Source organism: Lissotriton helveticus, chromosome 11, assembly GCF_964261635.1.
Source record: "Lissotriton helveticus chromosome 11, aLisHel1.1, whole genome shotgun sequence".
In the NCBI taxonomy this organism is placed as follows: domain Eukaryota; kingdom Metazoa; phylum Chordata; class Amphibia; order Caudata; family Salamandridae; genus Lissotriton; species Lissotriton helveticus.
Window position 1 is genome coordinate 85,042,426 of NC_136072.1, and position 24,173 is coordinate 85,066,598.

General features: G+C 46.9%; 1 protein-coding gene across 2 annotated transcripts in view; it reads right to left on the bottom strand.

The window, feature by feature from the left end:
- Nucleotides 1-16,753, bottom strand: part of LOC144792261 (ephrin type-B receptor 3) — a 30,112-nt gene extending 13,359 nt beyond the window's left edge. For both annotated transcript variants that reach the window (XM_078667184.1, XM_078667183.1), the window contains exons 1-7: nt 16,692-16,753; nt 15,078-15,750; nt 7,022-7,177; nt 5,330-5,665; nt 1,981-2,105; nt 1,351-1,516; nt 388-496 (exon numbers count right to left, since the gene is read on the bottom strand). In XM_078667184.1, coding sequence (XP_078523310.1) covers nt 388-496; nt 1,351-1,516; nt 1,981-2,105; nt 5,330-5,665; nt 7,022-7,177; nt 15,078-15,720 — 1,535 coding nt within the window. In that variant the 5' untranslated portion in view covers nt 15,721-15,750; nt 16,692-16,753. The remainder of the gene's footprint in view (nt 1-387; nt 497-1,350; nt 1,517-1,980; nt 2,106-5,329; nt 5,666-7,021; nt 7,178-15,077; nt 15,751-16,691) is intronic.
- Between the last annotated feature and the right edge of the window lie 7,420 nt (nt 16,754-24,173).

A 24,173-nucleotide genomic window follows, 5' to 3' on the forward strand; every position in this document is an offset into this window, starting at 1 on the left:
CAATTAAAAGATGAGGTGAACAACAGTTGTTCATTAATTCAATTTTCATTAAAAACTACTAATACCAGCCGCTCATTCCATTCTTATAGCTTTAGGGGCCTCGAACAGTCTATGATGTCACACCTGTAGAAGTGTGATGCTTAGTAGTCAGAGCTGTCCTTGGCAGCGGCAATGGGTGGTGCAAGCTGTGGCGGTCTCCTGACGAGGAAACTGGCACTTATTTTTTTCACAAATTAGGCACTGCTCTGCAGGCATCCCTCAGCCCTACCCTCACTGCCCCATACTGCCCAGCTTCCCTGTCGCCATCCCTCAGCCCGCTGTTCACTTGGCTTTCCTGTGCCCTGCCCCCACACCCAGCTGGGCCCTTCATCGCATCAGTCCACCTACCTGAAGCACACAATGGTGATCACCACCACTACGATGACAAAGACGAGGCCAGCAGTGGCCGATCCCACCACCAGCGGCAGCTGCTCCTGCAGGCTGCTCTTCTCGCCTTCTGGATTGAAGAAAAAGAAAAATGGGAGGCGCGTGATGGACCAACGGAGTAGGGCTACAGGAGATGGAGAGGTAAAGAGTAGTAAAAAGGATGGAAAGGGGCAGCAGTGAAGAGAATGCATGGGAGATGAGGGGGGGAGAGGTAAACAGAGTCCAAAGATTGTGGCAGAGAGATATGAAAGAAGTGAGGTGTATTGGGCAAGGCAGACCAGAAGGAAAATTAGGAGTGAAGGGAAGTGCAAAGGGAAATTCATCATATAATGGAATAAAGTGTTGAGGAAAGTAGGAGGTGAGTGAGATGTGCTTGTGAAGGATTATCCAAGGTGTGTGCAAGAAGATCCATGCAATTTGTGCCAATGAGTGGTATGGAGGGTGCAAAAGTAGTAGTGTTGGGTGTAGAGCAACAAGTGGTACCATCAACAAATTGTTAAACAGTGAGTTGGTGAACAGGGTGTATGAAAAGAAACAAGGTATATGCAGCAACCTCATTTGGTAGGGGGGAGCGAGCGGGCGAGGATTCATGTAAATTAGCTGGGGAAGACTGATGGTGAGGGAGGGCTGATGTGGGGCACAAGCATATCTTAGGGTAGTTTTGGTGCATTAGAGCATGCTTCAGAGCAGGATGTGGAGACATAAACAAAGGAAGATGAGCATTGCATGTGTTGGGAGAGCTTGGAATGTGGGTGTCACTTGAAGAGCAGAGCAGGTGAAAGAAATACCTCTGACAGCATATGGCAGAAGAGTGTCAAAATAGCAAAAAAATCAGGACTGACTGCAATATGGAAGCCAAGAGTGGACAATGGGTGCTTGAGGCAAAGGACGCGACACTGTAGCAACGTAACGAGTAACACCTACCATCTTGTGTGGCGGTCTGGAACTCCATAGGGAGGCTGTAGGAGCCATATCCCGCCACAGTCCGCGCACGCACCTGCACCATGTACACGGTCTCCGCCTTCAGGCCATCCAGGCGTACTCGGTTATTCTGGCTCGTCACGGTGGCGACCCCCTCACTTGGACCCTGCTTTACCCAGAGAGAGAGAGAGAGAGACTGGTGTAAGCACTAGAGTGTGGTATGACAGGCCTTCCACAACCACTTTTCCAAAGCCCACTTAACCCAGAGCTCCATGAGAAATATAAATCATACACATCAGATGTGGAGGGAAGTCATATTAGCAAGGCATTTTATATACAGAAAAGTCTATGGAAACCTTGGAATTCCTAGATAACACTTTCAGAGTTTGATTATTTTGTTTCGGTGGTTAAATTCTTAGCTCTTTGGTGGCCAAAGAGGAGTAAAACTGGCAGCAGGGGTGGAGAGAAAAATATGTGGCTGTGGGAACAGAGGAAAAACAGGCAGTCTAAACACAGAAGGGAGGCTATAAAAGGAAGTCATCTCATGCTTGTGGTACCCAATGGACTCCACTCTTCATTCACTTCTAGATCATTTACTGTTCCCTCCTGACTCAATCCTCTGCTCGTTGATACCTTGGGGAAGTACTTGATCTCGTAGTCCAGGATGAATCCGTTGGTTTGCTCTGGTGGCGCCCAGGATAGCGTCATGCTGTTGGCTGTGCTGCCATGCAGGTGCATTGTGGGAACTGCAGAAGGTGCTGAAAACAGAAATAAAGATGAGTTTAGAACCAAACTTTGAAAGGCACGTTGAGAGATAGCAGAAACTGAGCATTGTGCATTGATGGATCGCACTTCGGTGAGAGGGGAGGCTGCAATACGGCACGTGTGCACACAAGAGATGGGCCGATGGGAGGCGTGCATGTTGTAGTAGGAGCAGGCTGGACAGTAGACGTAGGACACAGCGTAGATGTGAAAGCAGTCATGGCCAGGGCGCGGAGGAAGAAGTCTGCCAGTAGCATGCAATACAGGGGAAAGAACTGGCAGAGAGGGGAACCCACATACAGGTGAGAGCAGGTCTGGTGTCTTCGAAAAGGCTTGTAGCACCATGTAGGTGAAAGCAGGTGAGGGGACAGTCCTTCAGTAGCAGGCACACAGGTAAGACTACAGACCTTCTGAAGCATGCACGCGCTTAAGAGACCAGGCTTATCCACTGTTCGTATTCATATGAAGTCACGCGACAAAGGACTAGAGGCATGGAGGTCATGAGCATCCCTGGCCAGCAATGTAGGCGAGAGAGCGAGACAACGAAGGAGAAACCAAGAAAGCAGCCCTGAAGGACATCGTACGGTGAAAAAAAGGCAGCGCGGGCAAGTAGCAGGGCACACAGCGAACATGCACAAGAGAAGCAATACCAGGACCCACAGAACGTGTACAAAAGGGGACAATAGCAAGGAGCAGTGGGCAAACGTGAAGCGGGCAAGAGTGGGTGAAGGCAGGACTCCCAGGTAGCATCCAGTAGAGCAGTAAAAAGAGAAGACACAACCCATGCAAGCAATGGGCAACAGCGGGCCAATCACAATCCATGATAGGGGCATTAACCGAGACATAGGGAGGATGTAGTGAATAAATAATAATAAATAATAGCAGTGCATAATAATAATAATAATAGCAGTGCATAAAGGGAGCGTGCAGAAGCTGGCGAAGAGTGGCGCACACAGTGAGCATGCAAGAGGGGGCAGCAGGACTCCTTGGACGCAAGTGAGGGGCAATTATTGGGAGGGGGGTCTCCAGCACGATACTGAAAGGATGCAGGGGGTATTAACAGACCACACAGGGAGGATGCAAGGGGGGCAAGAGCTGGGGACACAGGGAGGATGCTATAGGGACACCTTGCGCGCAAGAGAGAGGGACATTCGTGGGGGGTGGGGTCCCCCAGCACGACAACCTGAGCATGCAAGGGGGTATTAACCGACCACACAGGGAGGGCCACTAGCAGGGCACACAGGAAGCACGCGATACCGCCTCCTCGGTCACGGCCAGGCCTCCTTTCTGCCCTGCCCTCAATGAGATGTAATCTCTGCCCCATTAACCAACAATCAGAAGACAAATCACACGATCGAGCCTGCAGCTAAAATACCTCTCCTTGGACCAGCGCCTTTCAGAGGAAACTACTTCCGGCTGCCGCTGCACGAGGGAGAGGTCATGGGTGAGAGGGCGAGATGGAGGGGAAGCAGGCAAGCCTAGATGCTGGGAGGGGGCGGTTAAGGAAAGGGGCAGGGAGAGGTTAGGAGGGGGTGCAACGGCACTGACAGGACAACCGTGGATACGATACTGTGGGGGAGGGGGCGGTGCTTATCGGTAAGAAGCCCTGGACCGGCATTAGGGGGGGAGCAGCTAGAGTTCACAGGGGTGTGAAGCAAGGGACAAGATGGGGGCCATTCAGGCACTGAAGGGTGAATGGATAGGTTAGTTGTAGTCTGCAAATGCAATGACATTGTAGTAACAGACAAGAAAGGTGAGAGAACAGCAGTGGGGTTTTGAGGATAACTCTGGAAGAAGTGATAAAGAAGGTTTGAAAATGGTGGGTGCGACAAGCAAGTGAAGTAAGACACACAAGCCGGATGGGACACAAGGAGATTGACCATGCACAAGGCAGGGAAGGGTGCCCAGCACAGGTTAGTGCACGAGACGGGGGTGTCCAGGATGGGTTAGTGCACAAGATATGGGTGTTCAGCACAGGGCCAGGATGGATCCACACATTTTCAGAACATCCCTATGCAATATTTACATACAATGCTAAATAGAAGTCATTCTTGCAGGGGTGACCTTGAAAATCTGCCTGATCCTGAAAATCCTCCAGCCTCAGGACCAGAGGTGGACACAGCTGGTGCCAGAAGAAGCTCTTGGTATTCAAAAGCCCCAGTGTAAGGAGTAGAGGGGCAATAAAAGAGCTCGACAAGGAGAGGTGGGGGCAAAAACATAACATAAAATAAGACTGCCTAAAGGAGAGACTGAAGAGGGAGTTGGAAAGTGGGATGAGAGGCTCAAAAGGTGCATAAAGAGGGGACAATGAGGCTGCAGTAAAAGCATTGTGAGACGGTGACCCTAAAGGGAGTGACGTCTGAAGGGAGGAGGAAGCCATCTGTGCTGGTTGCACGTCCAGAGAGATTAACGGGGTCTCTTGCCTCCATCCCCCAGGTCAACTATTCTCAGGAAAGAGATGAGGCGGATTAAATACCAACCAGGAACAATAGAGGCAGAAGAACAAACAGGGGTCTGACAGAGAGGGATCCCGAAGGCAAACAGCCTTTTGCCCACCAGCAATGCTACCCCAAATGGCCCCACTGCCCATCACTTCATCATCACCCTGAAACCGATCAGAGAAAATAAAGCATGGAACTTCAGCAGGCCTACCACCACCAACCGCGGTGACTTTCATGTCTCCATGCATAACTCAGGGAGCAACACTGACTAACTTCTCAGCATTCCAGTACCCCAAGGCATATATTAGACTGGGGAAGTGGGGAGCCCAGCAGCACCGCCCCTCTTCTACCTGGCCCTTCATCAACACCTTAATGCAACTCTAGGTTGTACCTATAAATCCTAAACCCAATCGTAAAAGCAAGATTTGGCAAATCTGTGCTAAGGTCTACAGAGGAGGCGGTACCCAGGAAGCTGCCAATCCTGAGCAACAGTGGCACGGACTAGAGAATCAACATTTCCACTTCCTGTTCTCTTTGACTTGGCAAGGACTCAACTCATGGTGGGAGGCGTAGGAACCTTGAGAACATGTGCAGAAACGAGTGCCCATTTGCACGGTCGTGCTTAGCCTGCCCTCCGGATGCCTTTTGCATATAAGTAAATCCGGCACTGGTTCAGGTGGACAGGAAGAACGTTTACATTTCTAGATGTATAGGTTTATGAAAATCATCTGCAACACCGCTCTCAACAGACACTCCTAAGAATCCCTCCTGATGCTTACCAGCCTGGTTGGTGGTAATATTGACGGAGGCAAACTGCGGCGAGTAAGGACTCTTGTTGGACACTCCATTGACGGCTTGGATCTCGAAGGTGTATTGCGTGTGAGCTAGCAGGTTGCTGATGTAGACATGCTTTTCGGTCAGACCCAGCTGGCGGGGAACGAACTCCACGTTGTCGTCACAGCGCGAGCAGGTCCGGCGCTCCAAGATGCACTTTTTACAGATGATGTTGTATAGCAGGTCGTCTCGTCCACCGGAGTCCCTTGGCGGACTCCATTCCAGAACCAGCGATGTCTCATTTACATTGGAAATCACATTCCGGGGTGAGGAAGGGACACCTGTATCGTGAGGGAGAGAGAAAAGCTTTTGAGTACTACAAAAAAAGCGAGGGGAGAGCATCAGATGATGCACCAATAGACCAGAAAAATAATTTAAAACACACACAGACACACCGCAACAGCAACAGCAACAGCAACAGCAACAGCAACAACAGCAGCAACAACAGCAGCAGCAGCAGCAGCAGCAGCAACAACCGGAGCAGCAACAGCAGCAACAGTAGCAGCAACAGCAGCAACAGTAGCAGCAACAGCAGCAGCAGCAGCAACAGCAGCAGCAGCAGCAACAGCAGCAGCAGCAGCAGCAACAGCAGCAACAACAACCGGAGCAGCAACAACAACCGGAGCAGCAACAACAACAGGAGCAGCAACAACAACAGGAGCAGCAACAACAACAGGAGCAGCAACAACAACCGGAGCAGCAACAACAACAGCAGCAACAACAACAGCAACAACAACCGGAGCAGCAACAGCAGCAGCAGCAACAGCAGCAACAGCAGCAACAGTAGCAGCAGCAGCAGCAGCAGCAGCAGCAGCAGCAACAGCAGCAACAACAACAGGAGCAGCAACAACAACAGGAGCAGCAACAACAACAGGAGCAGCAACAACAACAGGAGCAGCAACAACAACAGGAGCAACAACAACAGGAGCAACAACAACAGCAACACCACTCGAAGAACAAGACCAGTATAGTGAAGAAAACAAGCCTAAAACAGCTGCACTCGCGGAAAAGGTTAGAGTTCTGATACTGAGCAAGCCACAGGAACTCCACCAAATCACACAGACAATTTAAACATCAAAAGCAAGTACGGATCCAACGTGGTCACAGACTCCAAATGACCTAGAAAGGGTTACCCCAAAACCCAGCTAAGAGCAAGCAAACTCAAACCACAGCTTTGCATGCAAACCCATGAAAAGAAAATCAACCAAAACTCCACAAATACAGCAACTTTAAATGCCTTGACAGCAAGAAAAGATGAGCGAACCCAACTTACAATTCAACAAGCAAAGACAGAATAGACAACAACCAAAGTAAAAGCCAACACACGTCTCGTGACAGAAAGAAGAGCCAAATGCTGACAAGCGGCCTTATACACTCAGGGACTGAACAGTCAACACCATTAAGGCTCAATAAAAAAAGGTAAAAAAATGATCAGACTTCCAGAAACCCAAAGAAAGCGAGAACATACAGCGGGAGGAAACTTGACCTCTCTTCAGCCAACAGCAAAAACCACCCAAACCTGTTGCACACACGTAAAGAGAGTTAGAACAGGAAACTGCGAGCAGTCACAACCATCACCTATCCGCCTTGAACCAGAGGCCAGAAAGAACAGAGCAGTGCAGTGAAAAGGCACTTACTGGTGCAGGCGCTGTCGGCGGAGTCTGTGTCGGCTCGAAAGTAGCCATTGCGACAAGTGCAGATGGTCGCAGCCCCCGAGCTCGTCCTGCTGTTGGGTGGGCAAGGGGTGCACAGGCCTTCACCCTGCCTGGACTTGAAGTTCCCTGGACCACAGGCTGTGAGTCAAAGACAGATGGAAGGAGACCGAAAGCACACGAGTGGGAAAGAGAAGGGATGGAAAAACATGAAGGAGAAAAGCGCACAGAAACAAAAAGGAATAGAGATAAAGAGAACGAAAGACAAAATACAGGAAGAGAAACCAAAGGGGATAGGGTAAATTGTGTAAGTGAGAATAATTAGGGAGAGAAAAATATGTGAAGAAAGGCACATTTTGCAGGGGTTGTTTAAGGAAGTATGAATGTAAAGACAAGAGGGGGGAGGCAGGCAGAGTGAAAAAAGATGGGGAGGAAGAGAGAGGGTGGAGAGAAAGAACATGATACACTGTTAGACCTCTCCGCCAGCCACAGCATTTTTACTAGTCCATAAAACTTGCATTGACCCCCATCTCTGAGAGGAATAAGCAGAAATCAGGCCCCTGGAAAAGCCATTAGGCAAATGCTGCGTGTGCTGGCCCAGACATTCAGGCGGGCTGAGGCCACGGTGGAGGGCGACGCCCACCCTGCACAGCAGCTTAAGAGTCAGGACCAGTGGGGCTGGTGACTCGGCTTGGATCCTTTATAAAGTGCCAATTCAGCTTTAAAACAAACTTACTGCACTTATCAATGTGCTGTAATGCACAGTGCACCCCAATTTAAAGCACCAATCAACCATTACACAGCAATGCTTAAAAGTATAGCATAGCAGAAGCACCAAATATGTACAACATTAAGTCCCTTTACCACCAACCACCCCAAAATGGAAGTGCCCTCCCCAACTACTATTGAATACGAAAATACTTTATAGTGAACCCTTAAAACACTAGAAAGTGAATAACCCTTAAATGCTGCACAACATTACAGCAATGCTTACAGCCTCTGCTCTGGGGCCCCAATTAAAGTACTGGGCACCTCCCTGACCAATCACGTGCAACCTAATGCACAACACTGCCACCTACATCTCGGCACCCCATACCTCCAAGAAACGGGACTCGGCAGTAAATTGTGACCCAGCGGGTGTAGGGTGGACATCAGAGGGTAAAAATCCAGAGCAGATGGGAGAGGCCATCTGACACCCCCAACCCCCAGCACAGGTCCATCATCAAGGTCATGCCCTCTCTGGGATGGCCAGGACTCACCCACATCATCACTAGGCATTTGTGTCACCCTAACATTTTCTGAGCCTCACGGCGGGACTTCCAATTATGTTCCTCTAATTTTGATAGTGATCACACGGCTGTACTGCCGGTATTCTTTCTAAACTTTACATCCCCTAGTCACTGCTCTTTAATAGCATCATGAAAGGACTGCTCCAGAGAGAACATACCATTTTTTTTTGTTTTTCAGAGTGGTGGTGGGGGTGGTGGTGGGGGGGGGGGGGTTGTAGGCATCACAGGTGCAAACTACCTCATGAATCCCAATCCAAACATATATTTGTATGGAAAGAGAAAAAATTACAAAAAACGTTATCTAAAAAAATTGGATTTTGGTACTCACATTTTTTGTTCAGGGAATTGACAAGGACACATAGCCCAAATAGAGGTCCTCAAAGCACTTACGGACACCAGAGCGCTCTGCGGGAATGGCACTTCAGGTGACGCGTGCATCATATTAATGCACAGGCCAAAGGCGCATTTGACCACGAACAGGGATAGACAAGCTCTTCCTTATTAATTTTTACATCATGCACGCCTCGCGGCACACCAGGAGTTCGCTTTGCTTACTGAGCTGACGAGGAAGAGAAGTGAATACCGCCCCCAAAATAGTTTATTTAAAAATAGCCCACATTTGGTTTCAAGATATGTATAATCCCACTGGAATGCTACAATTCAGGCAGGGACTGCCTGAGTTCGTAGCACGGGAGAAACAATGCAGTGGGTTTCGATCTCATGGTGACCACTTGAACCGGTGTCACGAGACAAACCAGGCTAGCAACAAAGTGAGCGTTTTCATATCAATAGCACACCGGGCCTGCATTTCTAGGCACTTTAGTGTCCATACAATGCAATTTGAGGCACCTGAGGTAACCCTTCAGGATATAACGATTCTTCCAACAGCTTGGTGGTGGTGGTGTGGTAGGTTACGGTTTTAGGGTCGGCTCAGAAATCAAGCACGAAAAAGCAGTTTTCCCCCATAAAAAATGGAAAAGCCATGCCATGGTAAACTTGTGGTGCCAGGGAATGGTAGTGTTGGTTGGATTATTGGAATCCTGGAGCAGAATTTTTTGGGGGAAATTTTTATATATGGACGATTTCCTTTAGAGCAAGATAGGATATTCCAACGCTATCCGGTGGAAATTTTTCACCAGTGGAAGTGGTATTATCTGCTCACGTCTTTGTGTTCCCGCAGACTCACTCCCCTCCTGACATTGGAACATTCCAAATGGTTGAATACACCATGGTGAGCCACACCAGGTGTGACTTGTTAATTACGTAATTTTGTGATTAGCAAAGCACAATTTCTGACAGCAGTCTAAATCACTGAGGAATGTAGGGCTTGGAATAAATAGTAGGGTGTTGTCTGTATGAGGAGCAGCAAGGCTTCTTGTCTGAGGTACAGGTCACACAGGTAACATAGCTCCACGGCTCCAGATCCTGTCGGGAAAGTGACTGGAGGCCATTTTGTCGGAGCCATGATGGTGAACTGGACGCCATTTTGAATCAATAGACCCAGAGGGCAAGATGAGGTTTTCAAGCAGTTACAATGTTGGAAATTTTCCAGTAACGATAGTTGTTGGAGACAAACATGAATTGCTAGCTAGAGTGACAATAAAGTAGGCTAGTGAAATCAAGAGAAAAAAAAAAGTTGTCAATTGGTGATTCCACGAACCTATACCTTCCACGCCAAGCAGACACTGCCCTACTCAATCATGGTTGCCCCATCACCGCCGAAAAGGAAGTGACTCAACGGGTGGGCAGTCAATATTGTTAAAGGCAGTAGGCACTAGAGAAAGGTTTTTGAGGCGTCTTGAGCGCGTGTGGACCGCCGGTCCTCAAACAAAGATCCTGGACCCAATTTGCTTCAATTGCCAAACATTCTATAGATCCTGATCAGAGTCAAGTGTTTATATGAATCTAGTGCAGTGTAAAGTTGGTGTGGCAGACTACTCTCTGCATGCCTATGGTTGCAAGCACGGCTGACATGCAGTCGTTTTTGAACGTTGACATTTTACAGGATTTTTGTTCATAAAATATTTTGCTATTGGGGGAAAGTTTGCTCCCATACAACAGCACGGCAATCAGCAACCCTATGGCTGTGCTGCTGGGTGTCTTTACATTCAGCGCTGTTGGCCATCAGCTGCAATGCCACACTCCGTGGTGTCCTGGCTCTGTGCTCTGCCTTTATTTAAGTTACTTTCTTGCTATTTCCAGCTTGCACTTCGGGCGTGTCAGACGTTTTTGTTCGGCCTAGTTTTTTTAATAATAAAATATTTTTATAAATACATATATATATATATATATATATATATATATATATATATATATATATATATATATATATACATACATACACACATATATATACATATATATATACACACATATACACACACACATTTTTTTTTTTTTTTTACAAAAAACGCATGCAGGGACCCGATCAGAATAAGCTTGCAGGGACCCATTTTTTCCGTTTATGCCAGGTAGCATGAACACCGGATTCAAAGTATACATAAATGTTCCCCAGGGAAACAGAACAGGGGTTCTGGGTTTTTTTTTTTTTTTTTGCAGTGTCTGGCGCCGTCTAACGGCAGCTCTGTGTTAGCTATATCATTATTATAAATACAAAATGGCAGGCTTTCTTTATCAATCAATAAATAGATTTTGAAGTAGGTGCATGGTCCTGTGGCATAATGCCCCCTCTAATCTCACTTTGGGACGGCCCACCTCTACGTCACTGCTTGCTCACGGCTTCCACTGCTTTCCACTCTGTTCTCTTGCGCATCCCTGCTCGGCCGGGCTACCTGGCCTGGCCAGGGGCATGCAATGTGTGGCTTTCCGGCTCTTTACTGATGCAGTGTGTGCTGCTAGTGCTTCTGCTAGCTATTCAGCAGACTTCCGCCTGTAATACGGCAAATAATTTAGCGTCGAAGCGCTACATTTTTCTTGAAGAGTTGAGAGTTGAAAACTGTGGCAAGGAGCAATATGATTTTTTTTAAGTTACCTCTACTTATCCACTCCCACCACTGGTGCCTCGAGATATGAAAGATGATTTAGGATGGTTGGGGGTCAAAGGTCAGCTGCAGGCTAAATTCATATGCCGCTTTTAACTCAGACATCAGACAATACCTGTCAGCTGATGAATGGGCGACTAATCGCGAGCTTGTAGTTCAGAGCAGTGAAACAAAGCCCGGTGGGTCCGTCAGCAGGGCCCGGGGAATGCACCTTGCTCCGGGCCTGTGAGCAGCTGCACGCTACATTCCTGCAGACAGTCTGATGGGCTTGAATTTCACAGACTGACTGCTGAACTCAGGCCAGTGATTTCACTCTCTCTCCTACGCATTCTTCTGTCCCACAAGAATGACACTTTTTTACCTGTAACCCTAGTTTTGAAATTTCATGTCAAGTATACATGCACATGCTTTGCACGCTCCTGCCACCTAGTGGTTGGATGGTGATTAGACCCCAAAGTTTGGAGGGAAAAAAAGGGTGTCTGATTCAACAGAAGCCCACAGTGTCACGTGATTCAGAAGCTTTGCACCCCAAAAACCCTATATTTTTATCTCTTTCAATTCACACTTTATAGAGGTCTCTAACACCCCTCCCCCACAACTTTTCCAAGACAAGCTCAGCTCATGATCTGACATGGCATTCACAAAATACGTCTGAGCCCGAACAAACTAAACTCATCACAAGATGAGACCCCTTGCAGTGCCTGCATCCTACAATCAGGGGTGGCCTTAGGCATGTGCAAGCTGTGCACCTGCACAGGGCCACCAAACCCCAGGGGCCTCCACGCCAATATATATCCTTAATATAATAATCCTCTGAGGATGGAAACATATTTGTGTGGCTGCCCCTGGCAGGGATTTCGCGGCCTCCATCTCTGTTCCACTTCCAAACACCCTGACCCCGGTACCCCCCTCTTCACTGGCCTCCGCGCCTGCGTTCCTCCTGATTCCTGAGCTCCGGGGGGCTACGCCCTGCCCGACCCCCTCTTCCGGGGCCCTCACCTACGCTCCCTGCCCAGGGCCACCATGAGCCTAGAGCCGTCCATGCTACGATCAGCGGCTATAACGCAGATACTGGGAGAAAATGGAGTGGGAACACAACGGTGTTATTTCATCTTTGTTCTGATGTCCCCAACTCCTCCACCCTCCACCTCTTGGCCTTTGTAGGGGAATCCACCATGGGGGCCGGAATGCCACATCCAATCAAACCATCATGGTAGCCACGTATATGCAATTACATACAATACATTTAGGAATAAACCTTTTTGCATAATAGTCTTCCTGAAAGTCTGGCATGGAATTAATCACTCTAGACAAGGGTTCTCTAAAGTCAGTCCTGGATCCATGCTAGATCTTTAAGGTAACTACATTTATCTAAATGGGTATATGCTAAAATCTGGCATCTTAAAAATCTGGCATGATCTGGCCCTCCATCACCGACTTTGGAGAACCCTGTGCTAAACCTACACCGGACACCAATGGTCTAGACAGATTTTTTAGATTTAAATTTAATTTACATTTTGTCTGTCAAACAAGGGAAGAATACACAACAATTAAAGAAAAAAAGGGGATAAATAGAATATTTAAAGCTCAAAGCTCTATAAAAAGGTGTTCCATATTCCCGATCTGCCATTCTGGACACTGTAGTATGCTTGCAACTTTTTCTAGTTAAATCTTCATTCGATTACATGACTGGTCCAGTTCTAAATACCAAACACAAGGCCCGCTGAAGACTGAACTCTTACTAAGGACTTACTCCAGGCCAAGCTGAGCTTCTCAAGTGAGTAAGAACCAGTGAACTATGCCAAGCCGGGAGTAGAATGCAAATCTATACTTCACTTCTGTACAATTTGAAAAACTCCTATCAATGCAGACAAGGATTCTCAGCACATACTGGGTCTCAAAAAAAACAAAAAACAAAAAAAAAAACACCACCACTGCAATCAGGTGAGCCTCGACCCTCGCTTCTACTCCAACAGTGGCTGTAACAAAGGTCAACTCTCATCTCTAATGTTGTACATAACCCGAATTTCTACTTCTGCAAAGTTTACCCACCAAAATCACACCTCTGCTACGGTTTTAGGTAAATGTGGGAAAAACCAACTCTTTTCCACGTGGTTGCGGAGATAAGAGGACCTTGCACCCAGCAGTGCTGTTTATCAGGGTAATGGGTAGAAAGGAATGCAGCCCACGTCTCCAACAGAGTGAAATGCAGTGGAGAAACCAATTTTTGACTAACAGTGCAAGGGTGAAGGCCAGCCCTCAGCCTCCATCTTTGTATGGGGCAAAATGGAGCCAGTACTCGTCACCATCAGTGTGAAGGTGAAGAAAGCAGTTGTTTCTGCTGTGTAATGGGAAAAAAGGAAGCCAGCGGCATCTGTACCAACGTTCTAGATAACTGGGAAGCCAGGCCATGTCTCTACAAGTGTTCTAGGTAAGGGGAAGCCAGAACTCCTCTCTACCAGTTGTCTAGATAAAGGGGAAGCCAGCCCCCATCTCCACCAGTGTTATAATATTATTACTATTATTATAATAGCATCTTGTAAAACGCTCAGCTACCCAAAAAGGGTTTCCCAGCACTAGGTAGAGGGAAGGCAGACAAGGCCATCAGTGCTTAAACATCTAGGTCTGCAGGTTCCTCCAAAAAAACAGTCAAAGAGGTACAGCTCCTCAGACTCAGGTAGGGGGCATTCTACAGCTCTGGGCCCAAGTGTGCAGAGGAGCAACCTCCCAACCTAAGCAAAGGGGAAGCCAGCTCTCATATCATCCAGTGTTCTAGGTAAAGAGAAATCCAGCCCTCATCTCCACCTCTGTTCTAAGTACAAGCCTCTGCGAATATCCAACAATGTTCTAGGCAAAGAGAAATCCAGCCCTCATATCATCCAGTGTTCTAGGTAAAAGCCCCTGCTAATATCCAACAATGTTCTAGGCAAAGAGAAAACCAGCCCTCATATCATCCAATGTTCTAGGTAAAAGCCCCTGCTAATATCCAACAATGCTCTAGGTAAAGAGAAATCCAGCCCTCATATCATCCAGTGTTCTAGGTAAAAGCCCCTGCTAATATCCAATAATGCTCTAGGTAAAGAGAAATCCAGCCCTCATATCATCCAGTGTTCTAGGTAAAAGCCCCTGCTAATATCCAACAATGTTCTAGGTAAAGAAAAACCCAGCCCTTGTTCTCCACTACTGTTCTAAGTACAAGCCTCTGCTAATATCCAACAATGTTCTAGGTAAAGAGAAATCCAGCCCTTCTCTCCACCACTGTTCTAGGTAAAAGCCCCTGCTAATATCCAACAATGTTCTAGGTCAAGAGAAATCTAGCCCTGATCTCTACCAGTATGCTGGCTAAAGAGGAAGTTATCCTCATCTCTACCAGTGTTCTAGGTACAGGGGAAGCCAGCCCTCATCTCTACGAATGTTCTAGATCAAAGCCTTTGCTAATCTCTACCAGTGTTCTAGGTTATGGAGTGGCCAGGCCTCATCAGCATTCAAGCTTCATCTTCTCTAGTGTAGCAGGTAAAACAGAAGCTAAGACTCATCTCCATCAATGTCATGGATAAATTGACCCTCCCCGTTCGTTTGTGTTTTCTTCCACGTATAGTTCTACCAGGAGACACTTGGAAAACCTACAGCATTGTCATGACTGCTACAGTAGACATACAGCACTATGAACCACAGCCTACAAAGGGTTCTGCACTAGGGCAAAACCTCACTGCTGCCACGCGTCTCTAGTATTACGAGTTAAGCTCTTACCTTGGCATTGAGTATCCTTCATGGCAGGCTCATATCCAGCAGCACACGTGCATGCGCCAACGGGCACCATCCACTCGCCATCCCCATTGCAATAAAGCTTCAAGGGCACAGATACCTCCACGGCATTAGGAATACAGGTACCGGGAGCGATGACCAGCGATGTAGCTTCAGCTCCCGTCAAGGTCTCAGGAAATACGGCAAAGCCGGCTATGGTGTCTGAGCACTTTTTGTAGAAAGCACGGACAGAAATGAGGGATATGCACGCGCCAAGATCCTGGAAGGCCAGATAGAACCCATTTTTAGACAGCGGCCCAAAACTGCGAACCTTGGTGTTGACCCGACCAGACTCGAGTTTCGAGAAGCTCTCATCCGGGGCAATGGTATCCACCTTCACGTAGGGATTTTCCATCCAGAACGGACTGTTCTCGGAAGCGGAGTCTGAATCCGATTCGTAGTAGAAGAGGTTAAAAGTTTCCTTGCAGGAGCCAGGGATGTTGGGGATGCTGTTGCAGTCTCTCACCGTGAACTTCATCTCCACATAGACCCGCTGGGATTCCCGTCGATCAATAAAATCTGTCCGAAGCCAGTTATTTTGATTGAGATCGCGGACGTTGCACACCTGGTAAGTTCTAATGGGGTTCATGGCTTCATCATAGCCGCTGACTTCTTCCCACTGCAAGAAGAAGAAAGATGCAAAAGTTAGGGTGTTTAAATGATCTTGGATGGAAAATGCCCACACCAGTAAAAGACCTCACAAGTATTAATAAGTATGTAGTCTCCGACCACTGATTCACAAATGATACAATGCACCAAGGGTCAGGTCCAACTATTATTGGAAAATGTGGCATTTACTTTGAGAACTTCCAGAATTTATCACATTGCGGCGTATTTAGATGTCCAGGGTCTGGATTCTACATTTCCTCACTTCATTTTCATCAAGAACATTCTTCACTATCACTTTAAAAAAGATCTTGTCAATTCTCAAGCTTTCAAATAACTTAGACCAACCCAGAAACTAAGAAAAAGGATCAATCGAGTTGGACAACCCGTAAGAGACAACTTGCAACTGAGAAGATACGCATCATATTTTGTTGGGTCCACTATCCGACATCACACCCGACCCGCCGTTTCACATCGTTCCCACCAACCAATTCCACCAGTAATTCAACTAAAGCATTCAATGCGCTTTTTGAATCATTCAAGAGGTCAATTTACTTGTGATAACTACTGGAACAGCAGGTTTCGAATATTGACGAAAAAGATAATCTTATGCATCCAACTGATTAATAGAAATAATAATTCCACTGATCTAACAAATCACACCCCTCAGCGACAAACAAACAATCTGCCCACCACACGTAAACAATCTGAAGCATCAAATAAATTCAACCCACATACCACATTCTCACCTTCAACCTAACCACTCACTATAATCAAACACACAAGCCACATCCGAATCAGTAGTTTCTCAGCTCACCATTCACCAATTTATTACATTCATTAAACAGTGGCTGACGCCTTCCAATCAGAATCACTGAGCTCTAAAGACAATGCAGACAGATTGAGATAAGATTTAGAGAGAACAAAAATTAACAATAAACTGAATAAACATACCCCTGTTTCTGGGTGCGCTGTCCAAGCCAGTTCAGAGGAAGCCCATTTTGTATCCAGCAGTGTGTCTAGGAGGAAAACCAGACAAATATATGAGAATTGATACACAACATTAAATAGTATACAGTCCATGTTACTGAAATGATTACAAGCCAAAAGTCACCACCCTTTAATAGCCCATACATATTGTATTTCCAAATACATTGCTCACAATACGTAATCAACGTATCTGCAACAAAAAGAACAAACACACAACCACAATTGTATGTGTGCGAACAGAACTGAAAAAATCATGAAAGTAACTAGAGCACTCATAATATAATAATGATGATGAAAGGCAACCCTAAACTTGGAAAAGAAAGAGCATGATAATGCTTTCATTATCATAACTGCAAAAACACATCTCAACGTTTGAAGATTAAAAACGCACTACAAACCCCAAAATACAAACTAAGGGGAAATCAAAAGTCCACACATGTATAATAATCCTGAGCTCACATCTGCACCCTAAACTTGGCTAAAAACACCCTGCTTTACACTCACAAACAAAATAGAAAAAAAGCAAACATAACAAACCTAATAAAACAAGCATTGGCAAATTCAATTGATCTGGTGCTGTCAAAGCTGGCTTTGTCACTGTTCCTGTTAAACGTATATGTTGAGGAGCCTTCTGGGCTTTAAGCAATCTAAAAAATAAATATTGGTAAAAGCAAAAATAGTTTTGGTGCTCTAAAAGCATATTTTGCCATGGTAGTCCCTGGCACTTAAGTGAGCTTATTTATGGGTGGATATGCTCCATGTGGAACAGCAGAATGCTGTCACTCACAGAGAAGTCAGCCAATGGCTGAAGTGAGATTACCTATTTCCCCATGCTGAATGCTATAGTAATCTGAAGAAAAATGTGAATGACAACATAACTAATCTTAGGCAGTGTACTCGCTCCATTCGCTGAGTTTTCCGCGCTTCGCGGAGTTCCAGAAAACTCTGCATCCCGGAGCAGAGTTTTTCCTCGCTCGCCAACGTTAAATTGGCGAGCGAGGAAACTCCACCGCTATGCAACCTCTCAGGGAGGTTTCTCGATGCAGGCGGTCATGGATGGTTGCTACCGCTCGCGTTGAGAAACCTTACGTTTGCATTGAGGAAGCAGACACTCAGGTAGAACTTCTACTTGAACTGCAAAAAGTAGTAACACCCTGTTGTGCTGGACTGATTTTACTACACAGGAAAAAAACAAGGTGCTAAAAATCAGCGCGAACGGCGCAACCTAATACACTTCTCCGCTTGCGGAACTCCGATTAGCATGGCAGAGTTTTATATAAGTACTAAAATGAGAATCTCTGCTCCCCAAAGAAAGACAGAAAATAAGAATCTAAGCTTACCACACATTATTTCACAATTTTGGAACCAATTCAATAAGGATAAATAATAAAACCTAGTAACATGTTGAAAAACCAACACACTGTCGCATCACAATTTGTGGCCGTCCAAACTTCCACAATGACATCCACAACACCATTCCTCAGAAAAGAGGCGCTACTCAAATCACAAAATCAAATCCACAAGGTTAGTACACGACTAAGCTACATTAGTTAACAATATATTTGACCCCTAAAAAAGGTCATGAGAGCAAAACTGCCACCAACCCCTAAAGTGAAGGAGTACAAAACGCCCCCGCAAAAAATAAGATTAAAACCACAATATGAACTACAAAAAATGACCTCCGACAAAGTTATGTAAATTATCACAAGCGATAGGGGTGTTGATCCATTACAAATTTACAATGACATCATAACACTGCTAATGTGCGAGTTTCCAGTAGAATAGCAAATCTCTGTTACTATCTTGAGGAGTTTTCTAGTACACACATACCTTGCCACTGTTCCGTAACCTACTGTCTACTACAAGTGCACGCATTATTCATCACCTAGCGCTCTCCGGAGTCTCTCAAACAGAAGGAAGAGAGGCGCTAGCTCAGCCCCTTCCCATTCGCCAGTTTATACACGTGGAATAACCATCAATTCTAGGATTGGGGCAGACTCCAGCAGCAGAGAATGTCCTCAAGTTTTCGGTCTCTTGGGTGCTCTACTGCAGCACTTTGCGATTGTCGCTTGTGGGCTGTCTGTAGGTGGCCTTAGTATAGAGTTTCTTTGTCAAATGCTTGCCTTTATGTACATCCATTACTGATATTTCACCTATTTTCCCCATGTCTTGAGATTTTTATATGGGAAATGTCTGACCCAGGGAATTTTTCCCCGTAAGGACAAGTTTAACTCCACACTGCTAAAAAAAAATACATAATAAAGATTTGCAAATTTAAAATCTCATAACTTTGTGCACAAATTTCCCCCAGAAAAGGTCAGTATCCACAGATGCTCGTTTTGGCCGTGATGTTTTCTCTGTACTTGAAGGAAAAAAAAAAAAAAAAAAAAAAACGAATCAAAAAATAAATTTTAAAAATAATTTTTAAAAAAAACATGAGTTTTAAATGTTTTTGTAGATTCCAAAATAATATGCCTAATAGGTATGTAGATTAAAACACAGACAACACTCCACCCTAGCAACTGAAGCGTACATTGCACTCTTCCATGTGCGGGTTCAAAATCTCTTGTCCCCTGCCAGAGAGCAACAAGAGTATTTTAAGATGTTGGAGTGGTTCCAAGACCATATGCACCAATAGGAGCTTCTAGCATGATATATGCAAAAAGACTGCATAGTAGATTGGTGCACAAACACGGCACAAGGCAGGTGCCTCCCTACAAGATCCTCGCGAGGGTGCCGGCGACCGAAGAAAGTTTGCAGCCGTCTACAGGCAGCCAGGGAGGAACCTCCTATTTCACTCTAGATCCAGTATTTCAAGTTTGATTAGTCGCTGGCAGCCACCGACACTCCCACAGGCTGACATCAAACTTCCACTCTCGGTGCATGTGTTTTTTTTAGATTCACTTTCGTTCGACGCCGTCTGCTTGGTTTGGTGGGTGCCAGTTGGTCTTGGACTTCCACCATGATCAACAAGGAGCGGGAGATATTCTTAGCATCTACCGGCTCAGCAGCCCGAGGCTCCTCCTGGCCAACCCACAGAAGGAAAGTTAATTTACACTTGGCGGTGGCACCTTGTACTGCTACGTGGGCTGGTGCCCAAGCATTTACGAGAACAAACTGAGTAAGAGGGGAGGAGGAACCAGCCAATAGGATAGTGTGCTACAGAGCCAGGAAGACCAGAACCATCTCCAAGAGACACTTTGCACGAAACGCAGCCACTCTTTAGCTTCAGCCCAAAGGCTACTATACAACACTGCACAGAAACATCCATTCCCCAAAAATGGCTAGGGTAACGGAAGCTAGATCACCGGGTTGACCTCCGTCTCGCCTGAAGTCCCTCATCAACCTCCCATTTGAGGCAGAGGAGGAGAAACTACAAGAAGTAAACACTACTCTTTCTACAAGGCCTGTTATCTTTCTGATGATGACGATGATGCTAAATTTGTCATCCTTGGGACCAAGGATTGTCAAGGCAGTACCAGAGGTACCAGTGAGCAAGCTAAGGATGCCTGCTGGTACCAATGGACAACCTTGAAATGACGTCCATGAGAATACTAAAAGATGTGCAGTTCCGTCAATTTCCTAGGACTGTTGAGTACAAGGACTACATCAAAGTGATCCCTTGGGGAACAAGCATCTGCAATGCAATAGGTCTCGCACTTATGAGAGTTTGAGCTAATGTCATTGTGAATGACGATGCCTTTTATTTATGTGTCGTTTTTAAAACAGATAGATAGAAGGCAGTGTCACTTACAATGCCATTTGCTTAAGCTTTCGCAAATGCAAGACCTATTGCATTGCAAAGGCGTGCTATAATTTCTTTTTTAGGCGTTAGGGGAGAGGGTGTCCTGCCTGTAACAGCAGGCAGGGCAGAGCTATTGAGAAAATAGTGCTTGGAGGCTGTAGTTGGAGCAATAACACACGTAACAGGGGATGTCGCCTGGGAGGTTATAAAATGAGACAAGACTGTACTAAGGAGGGACTACTAAGCATTTTGACCAATGAACAGCCACAGTTTACAGTGGACAATGACACAAGCCAATGGAAAATATGGGCGGAGCTTCAAGTCCCCACCGAAATTCAGCATGCCTCGCAGAGCAGTGCATGCGCCGCCCAGGCTGGACCTAAAAAAGGGCTGTTCCATCCATCTTTTAACGTAGCATTTCCCACTGGTGTGTGGGGAATACTTCAACACTGAGCCAATTATTCTGCAAATTTCATCGGAACTATTTTCACACGTTATCTTTGAAACTTTACATACATATGAAAAAGTGCAGGATAAACAAAAGGTTTCTTTGCTCACTATGGAAAATGATTAAGACAAGGAGAGATCAGCTGTTAAGGAGGGTTACTTTGAAAGAACACAACAGGTTAAACGCTGAACTGATCCGGTTGAAAAGTTCCTCTTTTGTTTCACCACTAATTTTTCTGTCCTTTCCTTCTTACCTCTCTTTCACTCTCAAAGTACAAGCAGTAGGGGCTAGCTATATATTCACCTTTGTACACACGACTACTACCATTCTTGGCTAACCCTGCAACAATGGTTGTGATTGTATTCTTTATATAAAAATAAAAAAAATTATACTTTTCAGATGAAGAAATTGGTTACGAAATTAACAGAAATAAAATGAAAGCCTGTTAAAAATTCCCATTTACTTCAGGAACAGACAGTACATGTGCATTTTATTTGTGCATATCGCTACGACCATTGTCGTTAAGAGCTGGGAACGCTATGGCCTGGGCTCCTTCCGGCTCTCGCGATGCGCTGGCCTAGTCTAGACTTCCGGTTGCCTCGCATTGCGAGATGCGGGTCGGGCAACAGGAAGTGTAGAGTCGCACCCTGTCCGTGTCACTTCTGCCCGCCGCGATAGCCAGGGGTATATATGGCGCCTGGCCTCTGCCTTTGAGCGGAGTATTGAGGCTGCAGGGGTGTGGAGCAGTGCTTAATTTGTGCCGGTGCTTTCCGGTACTAAGCACTGTGGAGGGCGCACCAGACAGCAAATTTGACCGAACCACTCAACCCTTACTTCCAGGATAGGAGTTACCCGAGTAGACGGGCAGGAACTCGAATACTAAGTTTACCCCTAGTCAGCAGAGGGGTCCTCTGATGCAGACTCCCCAGAACAGCTCCATGGGTAGGGTCCAGCAATCCTGAGCCAATCCAGACGATGTGCACACCAGCTTGAGGGCTAGGCCGCACGGTTCACATGGGGTGGGCACGGGCTGTAGCTCTTGGTCACCTAATCCCCTCAGGTGGCCTGGTGTTTGGGGGCGGTGCCCTGGGAGGCAGGCAGGGGGTACAGTGAGGCGGGGACCACCCCTCACCGATGCAGGTGGTCTCACCTGTGTGGTCCAATGGCGTATGTGGTTGCCGGAGGCCCTGGGCTGTGAATGTTCATTGCGTTAGATCCAAGGCCGTTATAGGTTATGAATATGATTTGTAACCGCTTCCACGCGGCTGGAATGCCCCCAGCCGTCCTCCGCACACGCCCACCGTGACGTCAGACGCATCTAAACAGTTTTTTTAACATAAAAATGTACTGCACTGTTTATTGGGTGAGGTTTCCTCACAGGGGCTGGATTCTCCACAATGTGTTGCTGTTATGCTATCTGTTGTGCTTCACTTGTTTGTAATAAAGAGGACTTTCCCACCAATCACTGTGCGTTCTGCCAATGTCTCGTTTGGATGGAGATGGGGAGCGGGCCAGGCTGGGGGTATCCAGGGCCTAAAACAAAGTACAGCGAACTGCTGCAGAATGACGTCACAATCTTGGAATGTGATCATTCCCCAAGTGTTCATTGGCAGTTTTATATAGCGCCGAAGGTATTGGAGCGCTTTACAGGAGCACCAGTTACATTACACAAGGACACAATTTTTTGTAGGCACGGGGAGATGAAATGTTTTGCCCAGAATCACAGGATGTGGAGCCGACGCCGGAACTCGAACCTGGTTCCCCAGTTCCAAAGTCGGCAGCTCTGGCTGCTACGGAATTAAGTATTCCACAGCCTGATGACATCACAAAAATAGAATGTTGTGATCCAAGGGTTCATGACACTTAATTGTGATAAACCATCCACTATATAAAATGTATGGCCATTGTTTGCACAATTATCTAATGTAAAAATCTGGCATGATGCGGCCCTCTCTGACCCACGTTGGACATCCTGCACTAGTGAGACAGCGCTTAGAAACAGACGTGCAGCACTGTGAAAGTTACATCCGTAAGAGCTCTAATTATGGCCCATTCTTCACAAGATGTACACCGCAGAACTGTCCATTCCACTCAAAAAATTATAAAATAAATCTGAATTGGATATTGTCGTCTGGGGGCGGGCTTGTAAGTGTCATAAAAATGCACTCTGTGGCGTTGCAATAGCACCATTTAGGCGTTTCTGGTCACACTTGACATCATTCTACTTTGCGTTTAAACCATGCCCCCCCCACCCCAGTCGCTCAACACTGCAGTCAATAAGTCCCCCCACCACACACACTCTCTCTCCCCCAACCCTGCAGAGCGTGCCCCCACCCTGCACTCGCCCAGATCTCAGTGCCACCTCCTCCCGCACAATAAGTCCCCACTTTCCTCCCCGGGTCACCAGGCCTCGCCCTCCGCTTGGAAAGCCGAAACCTACAGACACCATCTGGAAGTGTTTAGACGCCCGCCCTCCCCCCGTCGCCCAGTGAAATTCCTCCAACTGCAAACAGCGAAGGGAAGGGACGGGACGGGTTTATTATTTTGCGCTGGGTTTTGCTTCCCGGGGACCCGATGAATGCGTTCCTGGCGGCCTCCCCGCCCCGCAGGCGCTTCCCATTAGCGAGAGGCGCTTCGAGTTTCACATCTCAAGCGCTATGTGTCGGACAAGCCACGTAATCCGGCGCTGATCTTCGGTTCCCCTCACAGATCCCTGCTCGGGGCTCTCGCTGCCAAGCAGCCCCGAGTTAAGATATCACTCGTGTAGCGCCTTCCACCATTGATGGGACACATTAGCGCTAGCCCGGCGCCATTTTTTACTTGCCACCCTCAGCCGGTCCGGGCTTTTTAGCCCACTTCCCAGGGTCAGATTTGTAGTTAAGTTTTAAGCCCATTCTGGGAGTTGTGGTGCAACTACAACTCCCAGAATGCAATGTTCTGTTGGATAAAAATAAAACAGGATTAGCGAAACGAGCGATATGTGGAAAATGAGTCACGCCCACGCCAGGGGAGCCCTTGCCTCAGGTCACTACAATGTCGCTAGGTCGATGCCCCCCCCCCACAGACCCCCCAACCCTCAGTTTGACACGAAGCCAGCTGGGCCCTCATCCCTCCTGGGGGCACAGCTGGACACTCTCCCTGCCACAGGGGCAGAAGCCCCCTTGAGGGCGCTCACCACGAGGCCAGCGGGCCCTTACAACGCCAATTGGCCAGCAGCCCACTTGCCCCTGGCCTTCCCACGGGGCCGAGAGCG